At 48.2% G+C, this 25835-nt stretch overlaps 1 protein-coding gene across 1 annotated transcript; it reads right to left on the bottom strand.

The window, feature by feature from the left end:
* Positions 1–6501: 6501 nt before the first annotated feature.
* On the bottom strand, positions 6502–10753 carry DRD5 (dopamine receptor D5). Its single transcript, XM_003934678.4, has one exon. The coding sequence runs from the start codon at positions 10245–10247 to the stop codon at positions 8841–8843; it is 1407 nt and encodes a 468-aa protein (XP_003934727.1). The 5' UTR covers positions 10248–10753; the 3' UTR covers positions 6502–8840.
* Positions 10754–25835: the final 15082 nt, after the last annotated feature.

Genomic DNA, 25835 nt, shown 5'->3' with positions numbered 1-25835 from the left:
ATTCCATGTCAGATATGCACTAGCAGGCAAGCAAGTACAAGCTAAATGCTTTATATCAAAAGGTGGGAGGCACATAGCGCCAAATACAGATTCTATCAATCTAAAGTAAACAGGCCCTGTACTCCATTACTAACCACACTAGCTTTTAATTCTGTTAATAGCTTAAATTCTACAGGAGTGTGTTCAGGAATGAGTCATTGTGGATTGTTTGGATTGGGCATTACAGCAATAGGAAAAGCCTCAAGGTCCTAAGGGCTCTCCAGCTATAGCTGCAGCACACAGAATTTTTGGTATTGGAGTCTACTCTCTATTTCTGCAACTGAAGGAGGTGGTGCAGACCAGCTCTCCTCCTCTCTCTCCTGTCTCTCACTTCCAATGGGCGCTGTTTATAAGACAGAAGCCTCTTCCAATTTTTGAGAGTCAGAGCATGGCTCCTGCTGTCTAATTGAATAAGAAGGGGATAATGGCAGGAGGACAGTACGGACCAAACTCCAAGCAAAGAAAACAGAGGGATCTACTTTAAAACCTTTTTGATGAGCCCATTTCAAATCTTCTACCTGGCCCCAGTTTTCCACATCAAGGGTGACTGTGGGAACCATGAGTTATATGTAATGACTTCCTGTAGAAGCTTAGCCAGTGTTTGAGAACTGACATGAGCACCAGCTTCTTCAAGTAAAACTTTAAGCAACTGTACATAATGTTGCTCCTCAATAGACAAATTCTGCCCCATGTTACCTGATTCAGAAATCCCGCTCCCAGTACCTCTTTAGGGCACTGACCTTACATCCACTGCCAGAAGATTCATCCTGGGGTTCCTGTCTGCCTGTAGTTTCACTACCTCTGCTCCAGGAGACCTTCTTCGTTCAGGTCCCTGTTCAGGTGCCACTTGCCATAGTTATCTCATGAATGAAGGAGGATGAACACAGAATTGAAGATAAAGACAAAAGGTTCTGTTTGAAAGAAGGGGTCAGGGGCTCTTTGCTTCTAGTAAACAAAGTCCCTGAGCTTTCACAGCCCTTCGTATTTATTAAGTAAAGTCAACAGGGAGGAGGGGGTGATTGTCAGTCAGCTACTTGACTTATCACAGGTACTGCTTTCCTTGTTCAAGAGGTTCCAGATGTTCAGGTAGATAACCTCAGGATCACAGATCGCCTCAAGGAGCAGGGGACCTGGGGCGTGACTGCCCTCACATTCCTTCTGGTGGCAGATGCAGTTTGTCAGTTTGCTGACATCCTTCTTTCATGAGAACAGTTTGCTGTTTGCTGATGTAGCCTCCAGAGGCATATTGAGTTGGTTACACCCCCACCTTCTTGGGGTCACCAGCACACCACCACGCCCAGCTAATTTTTGTATTTTTAGTAGAGATGGGCTTTCAACATATTGGCCAGGCAAGTCTCGAACTTCTGACCTTCTGATCCACCCACCTCAGCCTCCCAAAGTGCTGAGATTACAGGCATGAGCCACTGCACCTGATCAATATTTTAATTTTCAATTGGTTCTAGGACAGATATGTTTAGGGGCTACTGAGAGACCAAGAAAAGCAAGTACGTAGAATATTCAAGCATCCCCCACCTCCCAAGCTCATAGTAGAAATCATTTATCAACCAGGCCCCTCAACATCATTGGTTGAAATGCAACCTTGGAGTCTGTCTCACCCCAGGACTCCAGGCAGCCCCTACCGATTAAGCCAAGTTGATACAGGAACGGGGACATATGTGTTAGCCCTGACAAGCCATACTGGGTACGCTTTCCCAAATCTACAAATCACCAAGGGTGTGGAAAAATAGAGCCCCCTCCATGTTATGCAGATCTCACTCATGTAGAAAACTGAGATCTAGTTACCTATTGGAAAGGGCCATTGGAAAAGCACAGGAAAAGGGCCAAGATAGAGAGAAAATTTACAACTAAGTCTGATGAGAAATAGTTTCAGAACCTCAAAATGCTTCTCCTGGAGAGGACCCATGGGCAATATACATGAAGGAGCTCTCTTCTTCCTGGATCCCTCTGAAGAGTTGTGTAAAGCCCAAAAGGGGGGCTTTCCAGGAGCAGATGCTCCTCAAGTCCCACTTCTGTCACCAGAAGCATAACCTAGCTTGCTATTGAACCTCTCTCAGCCTCCTTTTCCTCCTTTTTCAAATGAAGACAGTGATATCTATTTCACAAAATATTGTGATGATTGCATGAGAAGACATTTACAAAGCACCTCACAAAATATGTAGTCAACAAATGCTGCTTGTCACCTCTGTTCTGTCAGTGTTGGTGGAGTGCTGGTACTCTCAGTTCACTAGGAGTTTTGAGGACAGGAATAGAAGAGAATAGAAGAGAATCGGAACAATGTTCTGAGTGTTTTCCCTAGAACTGGCATTGTGTTAATATCCTACAAATGGGAGACACGTGTCCCATGGTCTCATACCTGGAATATCAAAATGATACTTCATTAACAGTGTCAAAGCAAAAGTCTGATGGCTCTGCCTGCTCTTGTGAGTAGGGGTACTCATATTCCCTTTAAGCATTTCCCCCAATTTGGCCTAGAGTCCTGGGGGTTCCACGTGGGCTCAAGAACGTTCTCTTCTTAACTCTCCCCTCATGTCAACAGCTTCCTCCTGTCAAGCTTGACATCTTGTCCTGTTTCTTCCTATTCTAGGTGTGACAAAGTCTAGTTTGCTGTTTACTCTCTTATCCCTCTCCGGGATGTTGACTCTTCAGTTCTCTGTCCCTGGTAGCTTCCCACACTGCCTGTAAAATGGAGTGCAGAACTGTACTCTCAGGTCCTCAGAACACAATCACAAGCAGACTGGTTTTTTGTTTGCTTGTTCATTGTGACAGAGTCTCATTCTTGTTGCCCAGGTTGCAGTGCAATGGTGTGATCTCCGCCCACTGCAACCTCCACCTCACGGGTCCAAGCAATTCTCCTGCCTCAGCCTCCTGAGTAGCTGGGATTACAGGCGCCCACCACCACACCCAGCTAAGTTTGTATTTTTAGTAGAGACGAGGTTTTACCATGTTGGTCAGGCTGGTCTCAAACTCCTTACCTCAGGTGATCTGCCCACTTCGGCCTTGCAAAATGCTGGAATTACCGGCATGAGCCACTGTGCCCGCCCCATTTTTAAATTCTCATTGTGTCCATGCCCTTACACATTTCACATGAATCATATCACATAACCCTGACAATAAACTGCAAAGTAAGCAACTAATTATCCCCATTTTAATATTTTTTTAAAACCTAGGAAGGTAACTTAATCTCTTTGACTTCCAGGTCTCATGAAACATTAGAGATTCAATATCTGAACTAGAAGTGATGGTTTTTAAAATACTTTTGCTGGGTATGAAAACAAATGCATGGAATTTGATGCATGTACATAGGTAGGCATAGAACTAGGTACAGACGCTCATGGATATGTGTACATGCACATATGAATATGTTTGCATGTATACCCATGTATCCACTTCCCAGCTCTGTCTTTTGAGAGGATCTAGAAACAATGTTACCCTAGTAACAATAAATACCCTTGTGCCCAGATCTTGATTTCTACATAGCCATTCTCTGCTAGAAGGAACCCAGGTCTCCTTGGGAAAATGGCTGACTCCAAGGCTTGGACAGAAAATATACAAAATGAGTCTGGCGTATCTTGTGTTGAAAAGTAACCTCTAACTACTCAAAGAATAGTGACAGCATGTCAAAAGGACACAAGAACCAATTTAAAAGGCTCCCACTAACCAAATCTAAGGCAACCTAAACGTCGTGGTAAGTTAGTATGATAAGTATGGATACCCTCTGAGAGATTTGAGGGCAGGGACAGTCTTAGAAGACAGTAGAAAACAGTGTCCTGAGTGTCGCCCCTAGACTGAGCATTGTGTTAATATCCTACAAATGGAACACATGTGTCCCCAGGTCCCATACCTGGAATGTCAAAATAGTATTTCATTAACAGTGTCAAGTAAAGGATTATAACCTATTATAAAAACTAGAGACCCAGGCTGGGCATGGTGGCTCATACCTGTAAATTCCAGCACTTTGGGAGGCTGAGGTGGGAGGACTGTTTGAGCCCAGGAGCTTGAGATGAGCCTGGACAACATAGAGAGACCCTGCCACTACAAAAATAAATGAAAAAATACCTTGGCATGGTGGCATATGCCTGTGGTCCCAGCTACTTGGAAGGCTGAGTGGGAGGATTGCTTGGGCCCTAGAGTCCAGGTCACAGTGATCTGTGATCATGCCACTGCACTCCAGCCTGGACAACACGGTGAGACCCTGTCTCAAAAACAAGCAAAACTAGAAACCCAAGGTTCTATGCTGATGTAAATATATAAACGAATATTCTTCCTTACAGTGGAAAACCAACAATAAATTTAGAAAGATGGTAAATTTTTTTTAAAAAGCACTGTTTGACAATCACAGTAATAACTGGTTCAGGTAAGGGTCACTAATAAATGCTAAAAACAATGGGTACAAATTTGAGAAATAATAGGATATTTTCATAGTCTCAAACTACTTCTCCAAAGGAAATACTTACTAATTAGAAGGAGTAAAAACAGTAGACAGCACCATAACCCCATGAGCAAAGTTAACCTTGCCAGTGATGGAACTAATTGACAGCACCTGCCCCCCACGTGATGCGCTGGAGGAGCTCAGCATGGCATCTCTGATATTCCTGCCCAGAGTGCATGACAGAATCTAATCACAGAAAAGCACCCAAGAACCCGAGCTGAAGGACAATTCTACCAGGTAACTGGCCAGGTAATCTTCACAACGGTCAGTGTCATGAAAGACAAAGCGGCAGAAACTTTCAAATTACAGGAGGCAGCTAAATGCAACATATGGTCTTGGATTGTTTTGTTATAAAGGAAATGATCATGAAGTCTGAATAAAGTCTGTGGATTAGATGAAAGAATTGGTGTACCCATTACTCAGATAAGGAAGCTGGAACTCAGAAAGCTGCCCAGATTCAAATGACTAATAAATTGTAGAGCCAAAATTCGACCTCAGGGAGGTGGAGCCTCCAATTCCAGGCAGGTGGCCTTGTGGACAGGTAGCTGGGACCTGGAGTGTGTCCACCCAGTCACGGCCTCTCAAGTGCTGCAACGAGAGTGTTTGGGGCTGGATAATTCCCTGTGCACTACGGGCTGTTTAACAACATCTTTGGCCTCTACTTACAAGATGGCAGGAGCACCTGACACCCAGTCATGACAACTAAAATGGTCTCCAGACATTGCCAAATATCTGAAGCATGCAGGGTGCAAAACTCCCTCTGTTGAGAACCGCTGACCTCGAGGTGAACCCTGGTTCCACTCCTTACTTGTCACATGACCTTGGACAAACAACTCTTCAAGTTCCTCTGTGCCCGGTGCCCTCATCTGTAAAACGGGAAGACAATAACATGTGAGGTTAATGTGAAGAATAAATAATGATCTGGGAAAGCACTTGGCCCGTCATGTAAGAGCTACTTTGCCCATAACCCCAGGGTGCCTTCCCTCCAAACACGAAGCTTATTCACAGAGCAGGTACACAGTGAAGAGCTGCTGTCGTGTAGTGGTGGGGATGAGTCAGTTAACCGTTTCAGTAATAAATGAACAAAACCTGATGTTCTGATCTGTGCACTAGTGCATTTGCTGACTGAAGAAGTTCTGGCATCCTCTCTCACCATCAAAGAGCAGTTAGGATTAAAGACTCGGCCGGGCGCGGTGGCTCACGCCTGTAATCCCAGCACTTTGGGAAGCCAAGGCGGGTGGATCATGAGGTCAAGAGATAGAGACCATCCTGGTCAACATGGTGAAACCCCATCTCTACTAAAAATACAAAAAATTAGCTGGGCATGGTGGCACGTGCCTGTAATCCCAGCTACTCAGGAGGCTGAGGCAGGAGAATTGCCTGAATCCAGGAGGCGGAGGTTGCCGTGAGCTGAGATGGCGCCATTGCACTCCAGCCTGGGTAACAAGAGTGAAACTCCGTCTCAAAAAAAAAAAAAAAAAAAAAAGACTCTGTGGCCAGGCTACCTGGATTCAAGTTTAGCTGTGCCACTCAGGAGGTGTGTGACCCCAGGCTGGTTATTTAGCCTGACAATGCATTCATTTCCTTATCTATAAAAAATGGAGTAACAAGAGTGCCTACCTCACAGGGCAGCGAGAGTCAGATGAATTAATACACTTGTTGTACCCAGCAGGACTGGGTCTCCATCATGCCTGCTGTGATTGCTGCTATGGCAATTATTAATCCTATCACACTCCTCTTTTGTGGCCCTCCAGCCACACTCCTCCAAGGGTGCCAGGACCAAGCCCATGTCCAAGCCCATGTCCACTCCGTCTGCCTGGATTACTGTCCCTCCCAGACATTAGCAGCGCTCCAACTCTTACCCAATCAAGGTCTCTCTTCATGTGGCTCTTTGGACAGGCCCCCCACCACCCCGACCTCCATAAATAAAACAGCAGCTTCACCACCCTATTCACCCTGGGATTTTTGCAACATAGCAATATCCTCTGCCTGGCATTATCTATCCTGGTCAATACAGCACAGTGCAATGCAGCACAGTGTAGTGGAGCAATCTTTATTGGCTTATCTCTCCACTGACTCACATAAATGTTCCAAGACAGCAGAGAATTTGATTGACAACTACATTCCCAGCATCTAGAACAGCGCCTAGTGAATAGTACATAATTATAATGAATGGTGAATGATATTTTACAGAAGGGAATTCCAAAGTCTTCACATAATTCATTTTCCATAACACAGGACTTATCTAAACTGGAGCCTACAACAGTGTTTTTCACAAAAGATTTTACTTATAACAACCCATGCTTTAGAATAGAATATTGTAAAGACTTCCAGATCAGTTAGATTTGAGTCTCTCAAACCATGGCTGTGGACTCCAGAGAGACAGTAATAGGAATTCCACCAAACAAGGTTCACAAGGTGAACAGCAATGGGAGATAATACAGAATCTTGCCCCACTGGAGGGTGCATCATGCACAGAAGCTCTAAGAAGTCCTGTTGAGAAGACAGATATTGAACCTGGGTTTGCTGAACTTATTTCACCAGAGACCCCATCCATTAACATCTGCATCACAAAGCACAATTTGGTAAACAGTGATCTAGCATAAGTCTTTCCATTTACAGACACAGACAGAAAATGAGTCCCAGAAAGGTTAATTGACTCACTCAAGGTCACATGGCAGTCTCCTGAATCCTAGAGCAGGGTGCTTTTCACTGCTCCCAATGTTACCTAATGGTTTGCTTAGCTATCCATTCACCAGAGGTCAGAAACTGAACACAGACCTCAGGTTCCAGTATCATTTTGACTAAATTACATATAAAAATTGATGTACTGGATAGGATTTGCTTTCAGCCTCACTGTTTCAGAAATAGTCATTCATTCAACAAATATTTATTAAATGTTATATGCCAGGAACTGCACATTTTGCAGTGATCAAGATATGGTTGCCCAGAAGACTGACAGTGAAATTATCCTTAAAGAGATCAAAATTGATTAAACTGTCCTTGATAAAACTGCTTCAAAGCAGGGACTTGTAAGAAATTACATATTCACATTTCATTTGCTTCCGTTAACGGCGCTCATATTTAGATCTGATGTTAATAACATGCTCTCAACCGGTGTGGGTCTGGAATAAAACACTCCCCTTGACTGTGACTGTGCACACGGCAGAGAGGAAAAACAAAATGATTGGAGTTAGTTGGGCTCTTCTATTGAGCACCTAGACCTACAGATTTTCCAATTTCAAGTTCATTCACATTTCATCTCTGGCTTCTACATTTTAGTTAAAAAGCATTCCCCTATTTGCTATTGTCCACTGAGGAAAATGCCTACTTAAAAAACAGGATTTCTTTTTTTAAAGCATCTTGATTCACACATTTCAAAGCTCTCCAGAAAACACGATTTCTCAAAAGCCATGTCATTCTAAAACATGCTACAGATTTCACATGGAGAAAGAGCGAAATATTATTCTACACAATCTTTTCAACAAACTGATGGCATCTGTCTAGGAATCAGGAGAGTTGTCTTATTTCAACAACAACAAAAAAAATTCCAAATGAGAAAAAAAGAAATCTAGGCTTGAGAAGATCTAATGCCTTGCCACTGAAGCCATGTTTGGGCACAGACCCCACCTGTGTATAAGTAATAAAAAGAAACCTGAGAAAACAGAAGCTGCCCAAGGTCCTTTGCCTTGTGTGTATCTTTAAGGCCAAACTGTACCCAGCAAACATCTTTGCATTTTAAGGATGCACTCATGGTTTCTTCAGAAGCCCTTCTGAAACACAAGGTAGCAAAGCAAACATAGTCACCCCATCATGCAAATAATTTGTGTTTATTAGACACCAGAATAAATGAGTGAGAATTCCTCGGCTGTTATATAGAGACACCCACCAGCACAGAGGGAAGAAATGACATAGCACAGAGCCACGGCAAGCCAGACCCAGGAAAGCTATGCTCCCACCACATCCTTGCACACACACCCAACCTGCTGTTTAAAAATCAATTTAAACACTAACAATGACTGAAGAAGCCATTTGTTTAAAAAGGGAGGGGAGAGCATATTTTTTAAGGACCAAGTATCACTTTTTTTTTTTAAGGAGCCAGCACCATACTCTCTTCTCTAATAGGATCACCTCTGGCAGGCTAAGTACATTTGACTGAGTTTATTGCAACTGCTTCTGCCAATTCTTTGAACTACCAATCAATGGGGTGAGGTTTCTAAGCACAGGAGCTACTACTCAGAAACACATGATAAACTGGGCAGCGCTGGAAAGGCATGTATTTGCGTGTGTGTGCATGCTTGCCGATGTCACTGCAGTTATGCAGATCCAGGAGGGAGTTTCTTAATGCCGTTTAATGGAATCCATTTGGGGTAAAAGGTATTATTTTGCCTAAAGAAATCTCTCCCTCGCAGTCCAGCTCCCAGACAGACTCTGCCACAGGGTCACCATCTGGGGACGTCTGATAGATCCGGGACATGCGATCGAAAGGGCCCTCCTCCTCGTCATCGTTCACCGCGTTGGGCATCATGTGGATATAGGCAGCTGTGATTTCCTTCTGGAAGACGGTGTCCTGGTTGTAGGAGATGAGCTCATTGCTGATGTTCACTGTCTCCACCGGCGTGCGGGAGCAGAGGTGACTGCACCCCAGCAGCTGGGCAAACACCTTCCGGAAGTCGGCGTTGAAGGCGTAGATGATGGGGTTGAGTGAGGAGTTGGCCCAGCCAAACCAGACGAAGACGTCGAAGGTGGTCTCACTGACGCAGGGGAAGCCAGCCGGGGGGCCTTCGGGGCGTCCACTGCAGAAAGGGACCATGCAGTTAAGGATGAAGAAGGGCAGCCAGCAGCACACGAAGACCCCCATGATCACCGACAGGGTCTTGAGCACCTTGGTCTCCTTCTTGATGGAAGCGCGCAGGCTGGTCTCCGGCGCGCAGGCAGCGCTGCGGCAGCTCTGCGCGTGCTCCGCGGCCCTCTCCAGGGAGGAAATCCTGCGGATCTGCACCTGGGCGATGCGGTAGATGCGCGTGTAGGTCACGATCATGATGGCCACCGGGATGTAGAAGCTGACTAGAGAGGAGGAGATGGCGTAGGTTCGGTTCAAGCTGGAGTCACAGTTCTCTGCCCTCACGTCGGGTTCCCAAACGTCCTCCCAGGGCGTCCCATTAGCCAGGTTGTTCGGCAGGTCCGGCCCGCCCCAAGAGCCCGCCTGGTCCCTGTGCCAGTTGAGCTGGACTGGAATGAAGGAGATGAGGATGGACAAGGTCCAGGCCAGGCCGACCATGACCAGGGCCATGCGCTGGGTCATCTTGCGCTCGTAGCGGAAGGGCCTGGAGATGGCCCAGTAGCGGTCCACGCTGATGACGCACAGGTTCAGGATGGAGGCGGTGGAGCACATGATGTCGAAGGCCACCCAGACGTCGCAGAACGCTCCAAAAGGCCAGTAACCGGCTACCTCGGCCACCGCCTTCCAGGGCATGACCAGCAGCGCCACGAAGAGGTCTGACACGGCCAGAGACACGATGAAGACGTTGGTCATTTTGGCGCGCAGGTGGCGGCTCCGCACGATGGCAGCGCACACCAGCAAGTTGCCCAGCAGGGTCCAGATGATGAGTAGGGTCAGCAGGCCGGCGGTGACCACCTGCGCCGGCCCCAGTGGCGGTGCCCCAGCCGAGCCCCCCAAGGCGTTTCCCTGCGCCAGCTTCTGGTGCATCGCGAACTGCCCCGGGTACGCGGTGCTGTTGCTCCCCGGCGGCAGCATTTCTGGCTGGGCTGCAGGGGCAGTCTGTGAGCCGTCCCAACTTCAGCCCTGCGACCCCCGGGCAGCCCCATCGGGCACCCAGAGGATGCACCCCCTCGGCCAAGGGACCCTCGATCCCCGGGGTGCGCTCACCGTGAGCTGCGCCGGGCCCCGGGGCGCGCGGGGGCTTCTCTCGCCGCCTGAAGCGCCTCTGGCTCGGTGGCCGCGGTGCGCCCCTCCAGTCTCGGCGCTGGGGACAGGAAGCCGCTGGTGCTCGCTGACGGCCAGGGTTGTTCTCGGGAGTTCGCAGCGCACCGGGCGGCAGCGGCAGCAGCTGTGTCGGGTTCCGAGCCAGAGAAGAAGAGAGCGAGCCGCCACTGAGGGGCTGGGGCAGGCAGCCGCGGGCGCCGGGAGCTGCGGCGCTGCTGCGGTCCCAGGCTGCTCCCCTGCCCCGCGTCCCGCCCCCCGCGCCTCCGCGCTCGGCTCTCTGGCGCTCCCGCCCCACCTGTGCCTTGGCGCCGTCGCTCGTCGCCCTCAGAGCTCCAGAGTCTAAGGGCGATCCTGCAGTTCCGAGAGGCGCCCCAGCGCCAGACCCTAGCCTCAGGAGGGGAAAATTCTCCCCGGAAAGACAGAAAGGTGCTTGGAGCAGCCCTGGAGCCGTAGCCCCCGCCACGCTTGGGGAACAAGAGGCGGGGTAGGAAAGAGGACTCGAGGGCTTCCAGAGGGGAAAGAGCTTGTGTAGGGTAAAGGGGGCGGCCTTGGATTGCCCACAGACCTGAGCCCCAATCCGGACTTTATTCTTGGCTCTGCAACTTTGAGGGCCTTTACCTGGCCTTGGTTTCCTTCTCCGCGGTGTGGGATAATGATTCCTATTCCTGCGGCGATGTCAGGGGAAGCCGTCTAGGAAGAGGTGCCCAGTAGAAAGTGTCTCCTAGGAACATGCTCCTGCTTCCCCCAGCCCCTCCCTCAACACCCTGAGATCAGGTTAAGCCTGATCTCTTGGGAGACTGTCCTTTCCCCGCCTCCCCACCGCCCGCAATCCTTGAGCGATCTTTCCATTGGGGAATAATTTGGGATGAACCCAAAAGACCAGAGGAGGAAGAGAGCTCCCCAGAGAGCTGGAAGCCTCTTCTTTCAGGGCACTTTTAAGATGGATGGATAAACAGCTCAGTGTTTAACAAAAAAGGAACTGAGGGCGCCCAAAACCCAAACTGGAAAAAAAAGAATGGTGGAAAACAGTGAAGAGAGAAAACAGTATTCCTGAGCTCTGCGCACACCTCCCAGCTGACAAGTGGCATTTATGAAGCGTTTCTGCCTCTGCTGGTGTTAAGCTCAGCTGAAGGCAGCTGGGAGAGAAAGAGATGTGGCAGCAGCCGGCTGCACAGCTCCGTCTGCCACCGGCTGGCCCAGACACCTGCAGCATGCTGAGGTTTAGAAACACACTGGAATCTCTCCACCATTCCATCTCCTCCTCCACCAAACCCACCTGCACCCTGAACCAACACCTGCAAGTGTCCCAGCTTCTCAGACATAGGCTGCTCAGCCGAAGCAGTCCCTTCCCCCAACCTCCTTCCCTTTTAGTGTTTTCTGCTGCTGGAGAGGGCAAGACTATCTGTCCAGGTGCCTAAACCTGAAACTAAAGAGTCATCCTCACCTCCTGTCTCTCCTCATCTTCTGGGAGCTGGACCACTCCTCTCACCACTGACATCCCTGTCCAGAACTGTGCCTCCTCCACCCTGTTTGATGGTGGCACTCTCCTGGCCTCCAGGCTCTGCCCTGACCCTCTGTCTTCCCGGCAGGCAGTGATCTTTCCTGAATGTGACTATGATCATCTCACTCCCCTGATGAGACACGCTCACTGTGTTTCATGATCACTCCCTGTGGCCCATGTTCCTGGCCAGGCATGCAAAGTCTTTTCTGCATCTTGCCCTAATCTTTGTCTACAGCTCCTGCTTCTTCTCCTGCCATCCCTCCACATACAGCCTAGATTCAAGCTGCCACCACCATTGCCACCGCCAAAAAAGAACACCCATTGTAAATGGTCACGTGATAATTCCTCAATCTGGAATGACCTTCCCCCTATCCTCTCCTCCTGGAGAACACCAACTCACGATGTCAGAAAAGAACTTGGATTTTGGAGACAGGGGTTTGAATTCCAGTCATTCATTCTTCTATTCAGCAAATATTTAACAAGTACTGACTTGTTCGAGATGTTGTTTTACTCACTGGTTATACAATGGGAGGCAGAGAGAGACCCTACTCTAAAAGTTTGAAGCCTAGATAGGCTTTAAGCCAGGAATAATCCAAAGAAATGCACAATTACAAATGTGACAAGGGCTGTGAGGGGAAGTTCACAGCCTTATGGAAGTACACAATTGTTGGGGAGGTTGGCCAAGGCAAGATGTTTAGGGAAGGCTTTCCTGGAGAAGTTTCTCTTTGGGTTGAATCACAGTTAAGTAGGCAAAGAGGAAGCCAGAGGGAAGGGAAGTATGGCAGACAGGAAGAATAGGCACTTCACCAGCTTTGGGATCTTGGGCAGGTCGCTTGATCTCTGTGAGCTTCAGTTTCCTCCTCTGGGAAATGGATTAATATAGTCATTTAAAAAGTGTGATGAGACCAAAATAATTAATGCATGTGTTCAGAACTAAACATTTTTCTTCCTCTACTGTAACTGTGCAGTTTCTTGACCTGGGCTGCCCTCCAGAAAGGATTCCATTCTGGCTTTTGTGGTAGTCAGAGAATGGATGCGTGATTAGATCTGAAAAGCTGGAGGAGTAAGGAATGGTCCCAAAAGGAAGAGACTGTGTTTGTATTCACAATAAAGAGCAGAGAAGTAGGGAGAGGGCCTGAAAGCTGGGGGTGGAGTTTTGCAGGGAAGATTGCGTGAAAGAGATGAGGGAACTGGAATCTGGGGGAAAGTAGATAGGAGATTAAAAGGGAATTCTAGAGAACGATCCCTACTGATTTCACAGAACTTAAGAAATGAAAGTAAAGGTCCAGTTATGGTGGCTCACACCTATAATGCCAGCACTTTCAGAGGCTGAAGCAGGTGGATCACTTGAGATCAGGAGTTCAAGACTAGCCTGGCCAACATGGTGAAACCCTGTCTCTACTAAAAATGCAAAAATTAGCCAGGCATGGTGGCATGTGCCTGTAGTCGCAGCTACTCAGGTGACTGAGGCAGCAGAATCGCTCAAACCCAGGAGTCGAGGGTTGCAGTGAGCCAAGATTACATCACTGCACTCCAGTCTGCTGGGCAGGAAAGCAAGACTCTGGAATTTAAAAAAAAAAAAAAAAAAAAAAAAAAAGGAAGGAAAGAAGGAAGGGAGGGAGGAAGGAAGGAAGGAAGGAAATAGAAATTCAAGTAAAGAATTTGAGTTTGAAAATTGCCTTTTGTCTACCAAACTTGAGCCTGAAAGACTGGACAACACGGATCTCTATAAATTGTGCAAAGCACTCAATGTTAGAACCTCTCCATCCTTTAAGAGCCAGCTCAATCACTTCTCCAGAAAGACTTACTGAGTCCTCTGCACTGAGCAGGTGTCCTGTGCTCTAGGAGAGCACTGGGTTGGCTCCTAGTGCAGCTGTTATGACCCTAGACTGCACCATCCTTCACATCACCGTCCGGCCTCCAGAATCCCAGCTTCTTAAATCAAGAAATTGTGTCTTGTTCATGGCTGAATCCCCCAAATGAACACAGTGAGTGAGTGCTTGACAAACTTTGCTGGTAATGAATGAAAAAGGGGATTTTGTACCCAATACCATGTAATCAATGCACAGAAGATTCAATCAACCAAGAAAGGTACACAAACACTGGCCACACACATTGACATTTGTTTTCAGATATTCCACTCCAGTCCCCCTGACTTCCACCAATCCATTCATTCATTTCACAAGCATTTCTGATGGGGTGGAGGCAGGGCCATACAGGGTATGTAAGTCACCATCGGGTGGGTTTGTATAATGAATATAAAAAACTTCCAGCAGAGCATGGTAAAGTATACCAAGAAAGGGCTCTTCAGCATCGCACAACTGCACTCCAGCTTGGGTGACAGAGGGAGACTCCATCTCAAATTTAAAAAAAAAAAAAGTGGGGGTGGGGGTGCTCTCTTTTTCTAATTAGCACAAGATTGTTCTACTTCGGGTTCTGCTGCAACCATCTCTCAGACCCTATTCCTTGTCTTTCTTGGGCTTATATTATTGAGGAGAGAGAGAAATAAACAATTTCAAAATACTGTCATATAATGCCAAGTCCTATAAAGAAAATCGAACAGAATAATGAAAGAGACAGTAGCAAGACTAGAGGGAAAAGCTGCTTTAGAAAGAGTTGCCAAGGAAGCTTCTTTGCAATCAGAAAGGTGACAAGGATTTAGTCAGGCAAATATCAGGGGTAAATCATTCTTGGAGGAAAGAAAGCCCAGGCAAAGGCCCTGGGGCAGATTGAGCTTATTTGATAAACAGGTAAAAAGGTCAGGATGTCTGTAGCAATAGTAGCCAAGGGAGGGAGAGGTATGAGACAGAGGAGGTGAGCCCTGTTGCCATGGTGAGACCATGAGGATTTATTCTAAGTTCCGGATACCTGGAGTTCAAGTCCCCTGAACTGGATGATAACTACAAGCCCTCATATCTCAATGCTACAGTCTTTAAGTCCCTGTTATAAGAGCTTGGAATCTTCAGAGATGACAGGAAACACCAGAACGCTATGGCAGAGCATATCTAGGGGCCTTCTCCCAGCTCAGACCCTTTGACTGTAAAAAGACACAGGTTTCAAGGCTGAGATTCACAAAACTCTAGCAAAGGCAGCACAAACACCGACCAATGACAGCAGGTGCTGCCTGTCACCCTGGAGCAGCAGACAGGTTCCAGAGCACCCTTGCTGTGCCGGCCTCTAATTGTTGATTATAGGAAGGCCTGGGGTAGTACCCAAAGCTGGGATGTCCAAAGTAGCTGGGACCAGTCAGGAGGCTCAGGGCAGTGGGAGGAAAATGTTTTCCTCCCTGGTAGAGCCACAGTGGGGTATCCAGGCTGGATATCCGTGGTGAGGAGGCCCATGGCACAGCGCCAAGACCTCGGGAACAAACCCCATTGGAGCTGAATCCAGAAAAACAACCTTTTTCTAATTCACTCTCCCCTACCCTCGTGTAATCATTATACTTTCGGGTGTACCTGGACTACTCTGAAACATTCAAAACATTCTTCATCACCTCCCCAACATGTGCATCAGTCTTTGCTTCCTTTTTACTTGCTTTCACTTGCCCCTTGTGGAAGAGATGGCTCCCAGCAGATCCCTCCCTACATTTGCTGGGTTCCCTTACTGTCAGGTGGAGGTTGGGAGCCAGATTCTGGCAAATAGAATATGGGCAGAAGTGATGTGAACCACAGATCTGAGCCTTAGAAACATCCCACAGGTCCTGAGCTTTTCCTCCAGCTGCTACAGTGGGCTTGGAAGCCACGTGTGTTCTAGAAGTATAGCTACAGATGGAGAAGGCCCATGTGTTAGCTAGTCTCCAAAGATGGTGCATCAGGCCATTCTTGCATTGCTATAAAGAAACATCTGAGATGGGGTAATTATAAGGAAAAGAGGTTGAATTGGCTCAGGGTTGTACGGGCTTTACAAGAAGCATGGTGCTGGCATCTGCTCCACTTACAGGGAGGCCTCAGGGAGCTTACAATCATGAGCAGGCACATCACGTGGCCAAAGCAAGAGCAAGCAAGAGAGTCGGCAGGTGTGGGATGGGACATGCCACACACTTTTAAATGACCAGATCTCACAAGGACTCACTATCTTGAAGACAGCTCTACCCCCATGGTCCAAACAACTCCCACTAGGCCCCAACTCCAGCACTGGAGATTGCAATTTAACATGAAATCTGGGTGGGGATTGATATCCAAATTTTATCAGAGGGCCTCCCCTGGAACCAGACCTCCTGATTTCCAGGCTCCTCCCATGCTGTTTCTGGGCTGGCCCCCCGGGAAGCCAAGAATGCAGTGGATCTGATGCTGCTTGGGGGCTGAGGCTTGGCCATGAGGGGGCTTACAGCTGCCACTTTGGTCTTTTGGAAGCTTTGTTCATGAGAGTCTCCGTGCTGGGCCCCAGCCACCATGCTATGAGAAGTGAAAGTCATGTGGAGAGGCCACGTGGAGGTTTTCTGGTCTAGAGCACAGTTGAGCTCCCAGAAGACAGCATCAATGGCTGGCCACATGAACCAGCTGGCATGGACACTCCAGACCAGCCTGTCCTCTGTCACCTTAGCTACAGGGAAGGCCCATGACTCCAGAAGTGTCCTGTCATTAGGCTGAATCCCCTGGCCTCAGTGGTCCACGAGGTGTGGAAGCATGTCCCACAGGGCTCAGATGGAGTTCTGGCCAGGATTGAAGTGTAGATGCTGGTCTTCTTTCTGCCGGGTGGCTCTGCTGTGATGTGGTGGGCCTCGGGTTTCCAGGTGGTCGTTTTCCTTATCTGCAGTAGAAGGAATGAGGCCCATATAGAGAAGAGAGCAAATGACAGGGAGAGAAAGAGAAAGAAGTAGGGAGAGGGAGGAAGAGAAAAAGAAGGAGGGAAGGAAGAAGGAGAGGAAAGAAAAAGAGAAGAAAAAGAAGAAAAGGAAGAGGAGAGAAAGAGAAAATTACTTCTTTCAATCTCTACCTTCAGTGACACCATGGTCTTCACAGTCACAGAGTCAGTAAGTCACCCTTTAGCTGAAACATGTCTATGTGAAGTTTCAGTTGTCACGCACATCTGACAAAGCCCTGCCTAGCACACGGGATAAACCATGTTCAGCAGTGGCACGAGAACAAGGGACTGCCTGGCTGGTGGGCAGCATGAGAAATGGCTGTCCAGAAGATGACACGTGGGGTGCAGGGCAAAGTGGAATTCACAGCCTACGGGGTGGAAGTGAATCCCTAACAGAGGGACCAGCATGGGCGAAGGCTCCGAGGCGGGAAGCTTCACATGCAAAAGGATACATTTTTGGAACACTAAAGAGTCTCCCTGTTATCCAAAAGATTGAGTTTCCTATCATTTTTTGGCCAGGCGTGGTGGCTCACACCTTTAATCCCAGCACTTTGGGAGCCAAGATGGGCAGATCGCCTCAGGTCAGGAGTTCAAGACCAGCCTGGCCAACATGGTGAAACCTCATCTCTGCTAAAAACATACAAATTAGCTGGCTGTGGTGGCAGACACCTGTAATCCCAGCTACTTGGAAGGCTGAGAGAGAAGAATTGCTTGAACCCAGGTGGCAGAGGTTGCAGTGAGCTGAGATCACACCACTGCACTCCAGCCTGGGAGACAAAGCAAGACTCCATCTAAAGAAAAGACCAAGTTTCTCATCATTTTTGAAAACTGAGAGTTTTCTCTGTACCCATAAGAACTTATGATGCAAAATAGAATATAATATGCAGCTAGATCTCCACAGCCCTCAGTCTTCCCCAGGGAGGGCTCCACAAGCTGCTTGTCTGGTAGGGATGGTGGTTCCTGTAAGCAGTGGGTATCCTCTTACCAAGGCTCTTTCCCACAAAGAGTTGGGCAGAATTAAAACCTACTGGAAACCAAGCTATCTCTCTGACGTTGGCTTGTCAGAGCTCAGCCTCATCAGCACAGACTCTAACCAACTGAAGCAGCTAGTAAACTCCTGCCTCATTTCTTCCAGCCAGAGCCCTGATCTCAGGGGTTGACAGCGAGGAAATGATCCTTTCACACGCCTGGCTCCTGCAACATTGTACTAAGAGGATTTTCCTCAAACAGTTTAGCACAGAGCAAGTTTTCCTAATCCAGTTAGCAAATATTCTTCTGTTTGAACTCACTGACCCTCCATCTTCTGAAGATGTATTTTAAATTGGATTTGCTTCACTGAGACAAATGGTAAAACAGATAAGAAAATGGGTGGGATTTTGCTGCAGCCACTGCTGGTATCAAAAGACGACTCAACTCTGTCCTACAGCAAGAGAAGCTCCGTTCCTGGCTGAGGGACACACTCTGAGCTCCCAGCCACCAGCCCTGCCAGTGTGCCCAGCTTGACACAGGGCAGGGAACGTTGTTTGTCGGGGAAAGGGCAGGTGGCCTGGGTGATGAGCCAGCCACCTCATCTCCAGCACAGGCCCCTGATGGTGGCCCTAAAGCCTCCTCTCAAAATCCAAAACTCAGCTCCCCAGTTCAGGAGCAAGGAGGTTTCTGGCAGGTTAAAATGGTTAACTCAGCCAGGCACAGTGGCTCATGCCTGTAATCCCAGCACTTTGGGAGGCCAAGGCTGGTGGATCATGAAGTCAGGAGTTCAGACCAGCCTGGCCAAGATGGTGAAACCCCATCTCTACTAAAAATATAAAAATTAGCCAGTTGTGGTGGTGGGTGCCTGTAATCCCAGCTACTCAGGAGGCTGAGGCAGAGAATTACTTGAACCTGGGAGGCAGAGGTTGCAGTGAGCTGAGATCGTGCCTGTGTTCCAGCCCGGGCAACAGAAAGAGACTCCACCTCAAAAAAAAAAAAAAAAATGGCTAACTCAGGAGTTTGGCACCTTTGAAAGGCAGCACTGTGTAGACAGAGGAAGAAGGATGGGCTTACAAGACAGTTCTCGGTTCAGATCCCTCTCTGACTTACCAGCTCTGGAACCTTGAGCAAGTGACTTAACCTCTCTAAGCCTCAGTTACCTCATCTTTAAAATGGCATCCCTAATCCTTACTATGAAGAGACATCGTGGGTAAGTGAGATGCTGTGATTAAGAAAGGGAAAGTCCCTGTATTGGTCAGGTTTTTTTCACAGCACTGCGATATAATACCCAGCCCCAGGGGCTCAGCAGCTTAAAACAAGTGTTTATTTCTTGCTAATAATTTGTAGTCAGCTGGGAAGCCTTGCCTTGGACTGGGGGCCAGGCTCTGTTTGCTTCTGTGTGTCTCATTCACAGGCCAGTGGTTCCCTGGAGCTTGCTCTTCTCACTGTGCAGAGATGGGGGTCAACGGAGCCACCCGATGCCACATTCACTTAGACCCTCCAGTCAGACCAGGTGTGCACTAACTCTGCTCATGCATCTCTAGCCAAAGCTGGTCATGTGCACAGCAAGAAACCTGCTCTGGGCCAGGCCTGGTGGTTCAGGCCTATAATCCCAGCACTTTGGGAGGCCAAAGCAGGTGAATCACAAGGTCAGGAGTTCGAGACCAGCCTGGTTAACATGGTGAAACCCTGTCTGTACTAAAAATACAAAAAATTAGCTGGGTGCCTGTAATCCCAGCTACTTGGGCAGCTGAGGCAGGAGAATTGCTTGAACCCGGGAGGCAGAGGTTGCAGTGAGCTGAGATTGTGCTACTGCACTCCAGCCCAGGAGACAGTGCGAGACTGTCTCCAATGAAAAAAAGAAAGAAAGAAAAATCTGCTCTGTCCACAGGGAAGTCACAGGAATGTGGAGAGGCCAGGATGAATTGTGAGCCAATAATACACTCCGACAGTCCACAATAGTGGACGTTATTATTGATTCATTATCTCAAATGGCTCCACCAGCCAATCCCTTCTATCCATCCCGGTGCCACCTCCTAATTCAGGTCCTCATCGCTTTTTGCTTGCATGGCCAACAGAGCCTTCGAGCAGGTCTCTCTGTGTTGATGTCTTCACCCACTCCTCCTTCCTCCACCTAACACTCTACCGTCAAGGCAACCCTCCTAAAACACAACCACAGTGCTCTTCATACTCCCCACGATTCCCTGCAACGCACATTATTAATCATAATCCAATTAATAAAAATGAATGCATTAATTCCCGGCTCCTCAGTGTGGCCTTTCACAATCTGCTTGTCCAGCCTCGTCTCTTGCCTCCCCAGCTTTGCCCCAGCAGACCCCTCTCCCACGCATTCCAGGGCTGTCCCCTCCTCCCAGCCTAGTTCTTTCAGGCCCTGTGCCTTTGCACTTGCTTTTGCTCTGTCCGAAATGTCCTTCCCACTTCTTCCTGATGGGGATGAATGTCCACTCACCTTTCAAACCCCACACCAGTGCACAGTGGGGTCTCCCTAAGACTTCAGGGTGGTAGCCACCATCTGTGCTTCTGCACCTGCCTCTAGCACAGCTCAACACCCCACTGAAGTGGCTGATCTGTTCAGTTGATGCTGTGCTGACTTGCTTTTCTTTCTCAGCTGCAAACCATCCAAGGTGAAGTCATGTTAGCCTCTTGGAGTCAGCCTGACTACAGTGAACCCATTGATGTGTATTGCATAAATGAACATATGGTAGCAGTGACGAGGGCTCACCAGCTATCTGTGTACTCTCCATGCTTCCCAGGCTCTTTGGCAGTTTCACTGGGTACTGGCTGAGTTCTGGAAAACAGGAATGCGGCAGAGTGCTGCAGCTCTCCTTGTCGGGAGCACCTAAGAACTGGCATGACTCTCACCCTCTCTCCTTCTGCAGTGACCTCGTGTCAAGAAGGCAGAGCTGTGGAAATGAATCTGCCTGGATACCTGAGTCACCAGGTGGAGGAAGGATGCCCTATAACTGAATTTCAGATGGTTCTGGGAAAGATAATGGAGTAGAATAGACTATATAGATGGAGAAAGTAAATGTGGCAAATAACAATTGTTGAATGTGGGTGAAGGGCATAAAAGTTCTTTGCCTTACGATTAATTCTTCTGTAAGTCTGAAATTATTTGAAAATGAGAGAAATGCTTTCAGCTATGAGTAACAGAAAGCCTGACTTCTTGTGGCTTTTGCAGTAAAGACATTTAATTATCTAACATAACAGGAATTAAGAGGAAGAAGGCAAGGGCTTGCAAAGGCTCAGTTATGAAGCTGAGTCCGCAGGTGCCTTTTATCATTTTGTCCAAAGGCTCCACCTTCCTAATTATTACTGCTTTATGTTCTTGCAGCCTCATGGTCATAGGATGGCTGTTATAGCTCCAGCTCTCATGACCAAGCTCAGACTCCAGGAGCAAGACAGGAGAAGCTATATCAAAGGGGCTTTTCTTGATGTGTCTTCACCTTTAACCAGTGAAGAAAATCTTCTTTGAAGGACCCAGCAGACTTTCTCTTATGTCTCATTATCCAGACATGGATCACAGGACAGTCCCTACTATCAACTATTTCAAGTATCAGGCAAAAAGAAATAAAATGCCCCAGCCTGGCTTAGACCAACCGTGAGTCATCACCTGACACTGGACACTTTGTTTCTCCAAGCAAAATCAGGATTTTCTCTTAGCAAGCAAAGGAATTGCTCATGGGTAAGAAATTAACAGGGTGTGCCGTAATAATTAATGTTTGCCACCGATCATCTCCTCAGGCTGATGCTGTGCCAGACATGGGCTGACAGAGCTGAAGATGCAGTTCCACCCCCAAAAGCTCATGGTCCCTGCTCTCACGGCAATCCTGGTAACTTCCTCACTACAGTTATCGATCCAGACCACGGAAGTCTCTTTACTCCTCAAACAGGAAGGAGTGCCAGGAAAAAGTGACCTCACTGAGCTGATTTGAGTTTTTCCAAAAGCAAATAAATAAATAAATTTTAAATCTGCACAGCCAAATATAAAATAAATCATATATTTTTTTGGGAAGGATGAGTTTTGGGGGTTGTTTTTTGTCTTTTTTTTTTTTTTTTTTACTTAGCTTTCTGTAGTATTAAAACTATCTCCCACTTCCTCATTTTTGTCTCAAAAGACGTTAAGCATTGGGCCAGATAGAGTGGCTCCTGCCTGTATTCCCAGTAATTTGGAAGTCTGAGGTGGGTAGATCGCTTTAGTCCAGGAGTTCAAGATGAGTCTGGGCAACATAACAATAGCCATCTCTACAAAAAAAAAAAAAAAAAAAAAATTAGCCAGGCATGATGGTGGATGCATGTAGTCCCAGCTACCTGGGAGGCTAAGGTGGGAAGATTGCTTGAGCCCCAGAGGTCAAGCACCTGGGCAGCAGAGCAAGACCCTCTTTGCTTTAATGGGAGGGTTCTAGGTTCTGTGACCCACCTTAAGAAAGATGAATCTTAAAAAAAAGACCTAAGCGTTCATTCATTTTAGTTCATTTGAGGATAATCATTGAGCTCCTCTTCTTCCAGCACCAGGGATAAAGAAGGGGAGCGAACAGACATTCCCCCTTCCTCTTGAGGCTCACAGTTAATTGCTAAAGAGAGAGCACTATTTGGAAAGTCCCACACATCATTGTATGACCAAAAGATATGACAGATGCAAGGAAGGTGTTGTGAGACTTCACGACAGAGACACCAGACCTGGTCTCGAGGTGAGGGAAAGCTTCCCTGAGGCACTGGTTTAAGTGGGGATCTGAAGGAGGAGGAAGAATGAACTCGATGAAAGGAAGAGGAGGCAGCAGGTGCAAGGCCCTGCCATGACAGGAGGGAGCACGGCACATTCAAGGTTCCTTGGTTCAAGGTTCACGTTCAAGGAACTCAAGAAGCCGGCAGTGTGGATTACAGAGGAGGAGTGTGGCATGAGGGCAGTGGCTTGAGGTGAGGACAGAGAGGATGGCATGCAGGACCGAAGGGGCCGAGGCAAGGATTTTGATGTCCATCAAATCGGAGGGTGCTGCGCAGAGGAGGGGTAATCGCGAAATTGCCTTTCTCACATGGCCACCTAGCCACAGCAAAGACAGACGGGTAGAAGCACAAATGAACTGGAGAGATCGTGAGGAGGCTGCTTCAGAAGGTCCACGGAGAGGTGATGCTGTTAGGGAATTAGGTGGTAGGAATGACGGTGGGAAGAGGTGAGTGAAATCCAGGTATGTGTGGGCAGGATGCGATGGTGGAATGTCGGTGGAATGGGTGCTTCTGAGGCCCTCCCAACGTCCTTCAGTTCAAAATACTCAGGCTGAGGCACCGCGCTTTGGGGTATCATGTTCTGAGCCTCGGCAGAGCACAGTGGCAGGAATGATGACATGAGACGGGCGGACTCCAGCTGTGTGTGGGTGGAAGCAGCAGGTGTGGGTACTGACTGCAGCTGGGCTGTAGGGCTGCGGAGGTGCGAGACTTTCCTCTCCCATCTCGAGGGTCATGGCCGACGCTCCTAGAACAAAAGACACATTAACAAGAGAAAAGCAGAGCAAGTTTATTTAGTCCAAGTTTTACGTACACAGGAGGTTTCAGAAATGATGACTCAAAGACTCAGGGAAAACTGTTGATTTTTATGCTTCACTTCAATGAAGAATGGACAGCTGGGTAGAAATGTGATTGGACAAACAGGTGCGACCCACTGGGAACAGACTGAAAGTGGCCCCAGCAAAGCTCATATTCTTCTCGGCCTCTCTTTGTAGCATTCTTTCCTCCCGGATATGGGGCAGGATCCCTTCTGAAATGAGGCTTTTCGAAGGAGAAGGAGAAGGCAGAGAGTGACCTGTCTAGGTTTTACGGTTTGCTTCAGCAGGAGGGTTTCTGGGTTCTAAGGCCTACCTCAAGGAAGATGAACTCTGGTTTCTGTGACTTACTTTGGAGGAGAAAGATGAGCGGGAGAGAGGGGGTCAGAAGGTTGGAAAGACCTTGCTTCTGAGGCCCTTCCAATGTCCTTCAGTTCAAAATTCGCAGGCTGAGGCACCATGCTTTGGGGTTTCATATTCTGAGCCCCAGCAGAGCATAAGGGCAGCATCAAGCCAGCCTTTGCAGCCTGGCTTGCACACTGGGCAGATGCTGGTGCAATCCATGGGGTTGGAAATGTGGAGGGAGAACCAGCTGGCTCCGTATTGGACACCTTGAGTGTAAAGGGCCTTTGAGACACTCAGGGAGGTGCTGGAAATCACCAGCCTGGAGCTGAGAGGTCAGCTTGAAAAGCAGCATCCGGATGCAGGTGGGCCCTTGGCTGTGAATTAGACAAGCAAGGAGAGAAAGTGAGAGGTCAAGAGGACCTAGCAGGGCCCCTGAAAACTCCACATGGCTAAGAAGGGGCAAAGAGCTACAAACAGTCCTGAGAGGGAGCCGAGGGCAGAGCCACCTGGAGGGAATGTGTCATCGAAGCCACACCTGCCCCTGCATCCGCCCCTCACTCTGCAGATGGGAGCTGGAGATGCCGAGGGGCTTGCTCTGTACCCAGGTCACCCGGCTTCATCCTGGGCAAACTGAGATCACAATCCCTGGCTCTCATTTGCCCTGTTTTTAGCCTTTTTTTTTTCTTTTATACTCTTTTTACATTTTTTGTGCATACATAGTAGTACATATATATGTGAGGTGCATGAGATATTTTGATACAGACATGCACTGTGAAATAAGTACATCATGAAGAATGAGGTGTTCATCCCTGAAGCATTTATCCTTTGTAATACCAACAAGCCAATTACATTCTTTTAGTTATTTTTAAATGTGCAATTATTATTGACTAGTCATCTTCTGTGCGATCAAACAGTGTGTCTTATTCACTCTTTCTAACAGCCTCCCCACCTGCCCTCAGCACCCCACTCCTCTTCCAGCCTCTGGTAACCATCCTTTGACTCTCTAGCTCCATGAGTTCAATTGTTTTGATTTGTAGATCCCACAGATCAGTGAGAACATGCCATGTGTATCTTTCTGTGCCTGGCTTGTTTCACTCAACATAATGACCTCCTGTTCCAGCCATGTCATTTTCTGCTTTTGTACAAGGCACAAAAAGCAGGGCAATGGGACTCAGTGGATCTTCCATGCTACTCTGACACACTACTGCAAACCCAGTGGCTTCAAACAGCGCAGATACATTCTTTCATAGTTCTGGAGGCCACCAGCCCAAAACAAGTCTTGCTGGATGGACTAAAACTGTGCTGTCGGCAGGGCCCTCGCCAGAGGCCCTAGAGGAGAATCTATTCCTGCCTCTTTGGTGGCTGCTGGCATTGTGAATCATGCCCACATCATTCCAATCTCTGCCTCCGTAGTTACGTCATCTTCCCTTCCGTAGTCGAATCTACTCTGCCTCCCTCTTCACCTGTAAGGATGCTTTGTGATTACATTGTGTGTCCACACAGATAATCCACGATAGTCTCCCTGGCACACGATCTTTGAATAATCACATCCACAGAGTATCTTCTGCCAACATCCCGCACACTAGTTCTGGGGATTAGAACATGGACATCTTTGGGGTTATCATTCCCCCTTTCACAGGCTCTCTGGGCCACGTACAGAACCAGTGCTCTGAGAATTGTCTTGCTAGCCTCATTCTGTGAGCAGAGAAATGCCTGGTCTATACTCAGCAGCAAGTCCTGGAGGCAGAGACCAGAAATTACGCATCTCCACTGAAGTAAGAGCTTGCCATGGGCGGGGCACCATACCCACAGCTGCACAGGCATCCCCTCGATTCCCTCAGAGGCCCTTTGAGGTCGCTCTCTTATTGCCGGCAAGTTGCAGGGTGGTGAAGGTAACTCACAGCAGAGACCTGGCCTCAAAGCCTTGTGTCCCTGGGGAAGGACCAGTCATCAGGAGCCTGTAAACACAAGAAGAAGAGGCAATCCGAGCCCTTCCCCAGGAGCCTCACCCTTCACCCTGGCTGGAATCCTGCCCTCCTTTCAGGGCCCAGCTTAGGGACAAGGAGCAGCAAGATCCTACCTCCAGGGCAGACCCTCACGTATTTCTGCAATGCATCTGCAGCCCATGGTCTGAATGAGCATCGTGCATCATAGCACTTGTCAATTGCTGGCGGGCTCCAAGCTGAGGGAATGTGCTTGTTCAGGGAAGGGCACCCTCTCCCA

The sequence above is a fragment of the Saimiri boliviensis genome, chromosome 3, assembly GCF_048565385.1.
Source record: "Saimiri boliviensis isolate mSaiBol1 chromosome 3, mSaiBol1.pri, whole genome shotgun sequence".
NCBI lineage: Eukaryota > Metazoa > Chordata > Mammalia > Primates > Cebidae > Saimiri > Saimiri boliviensis.
This window is presented reverse-complemented; position numbering and strand designations above follow the sequence as displayed.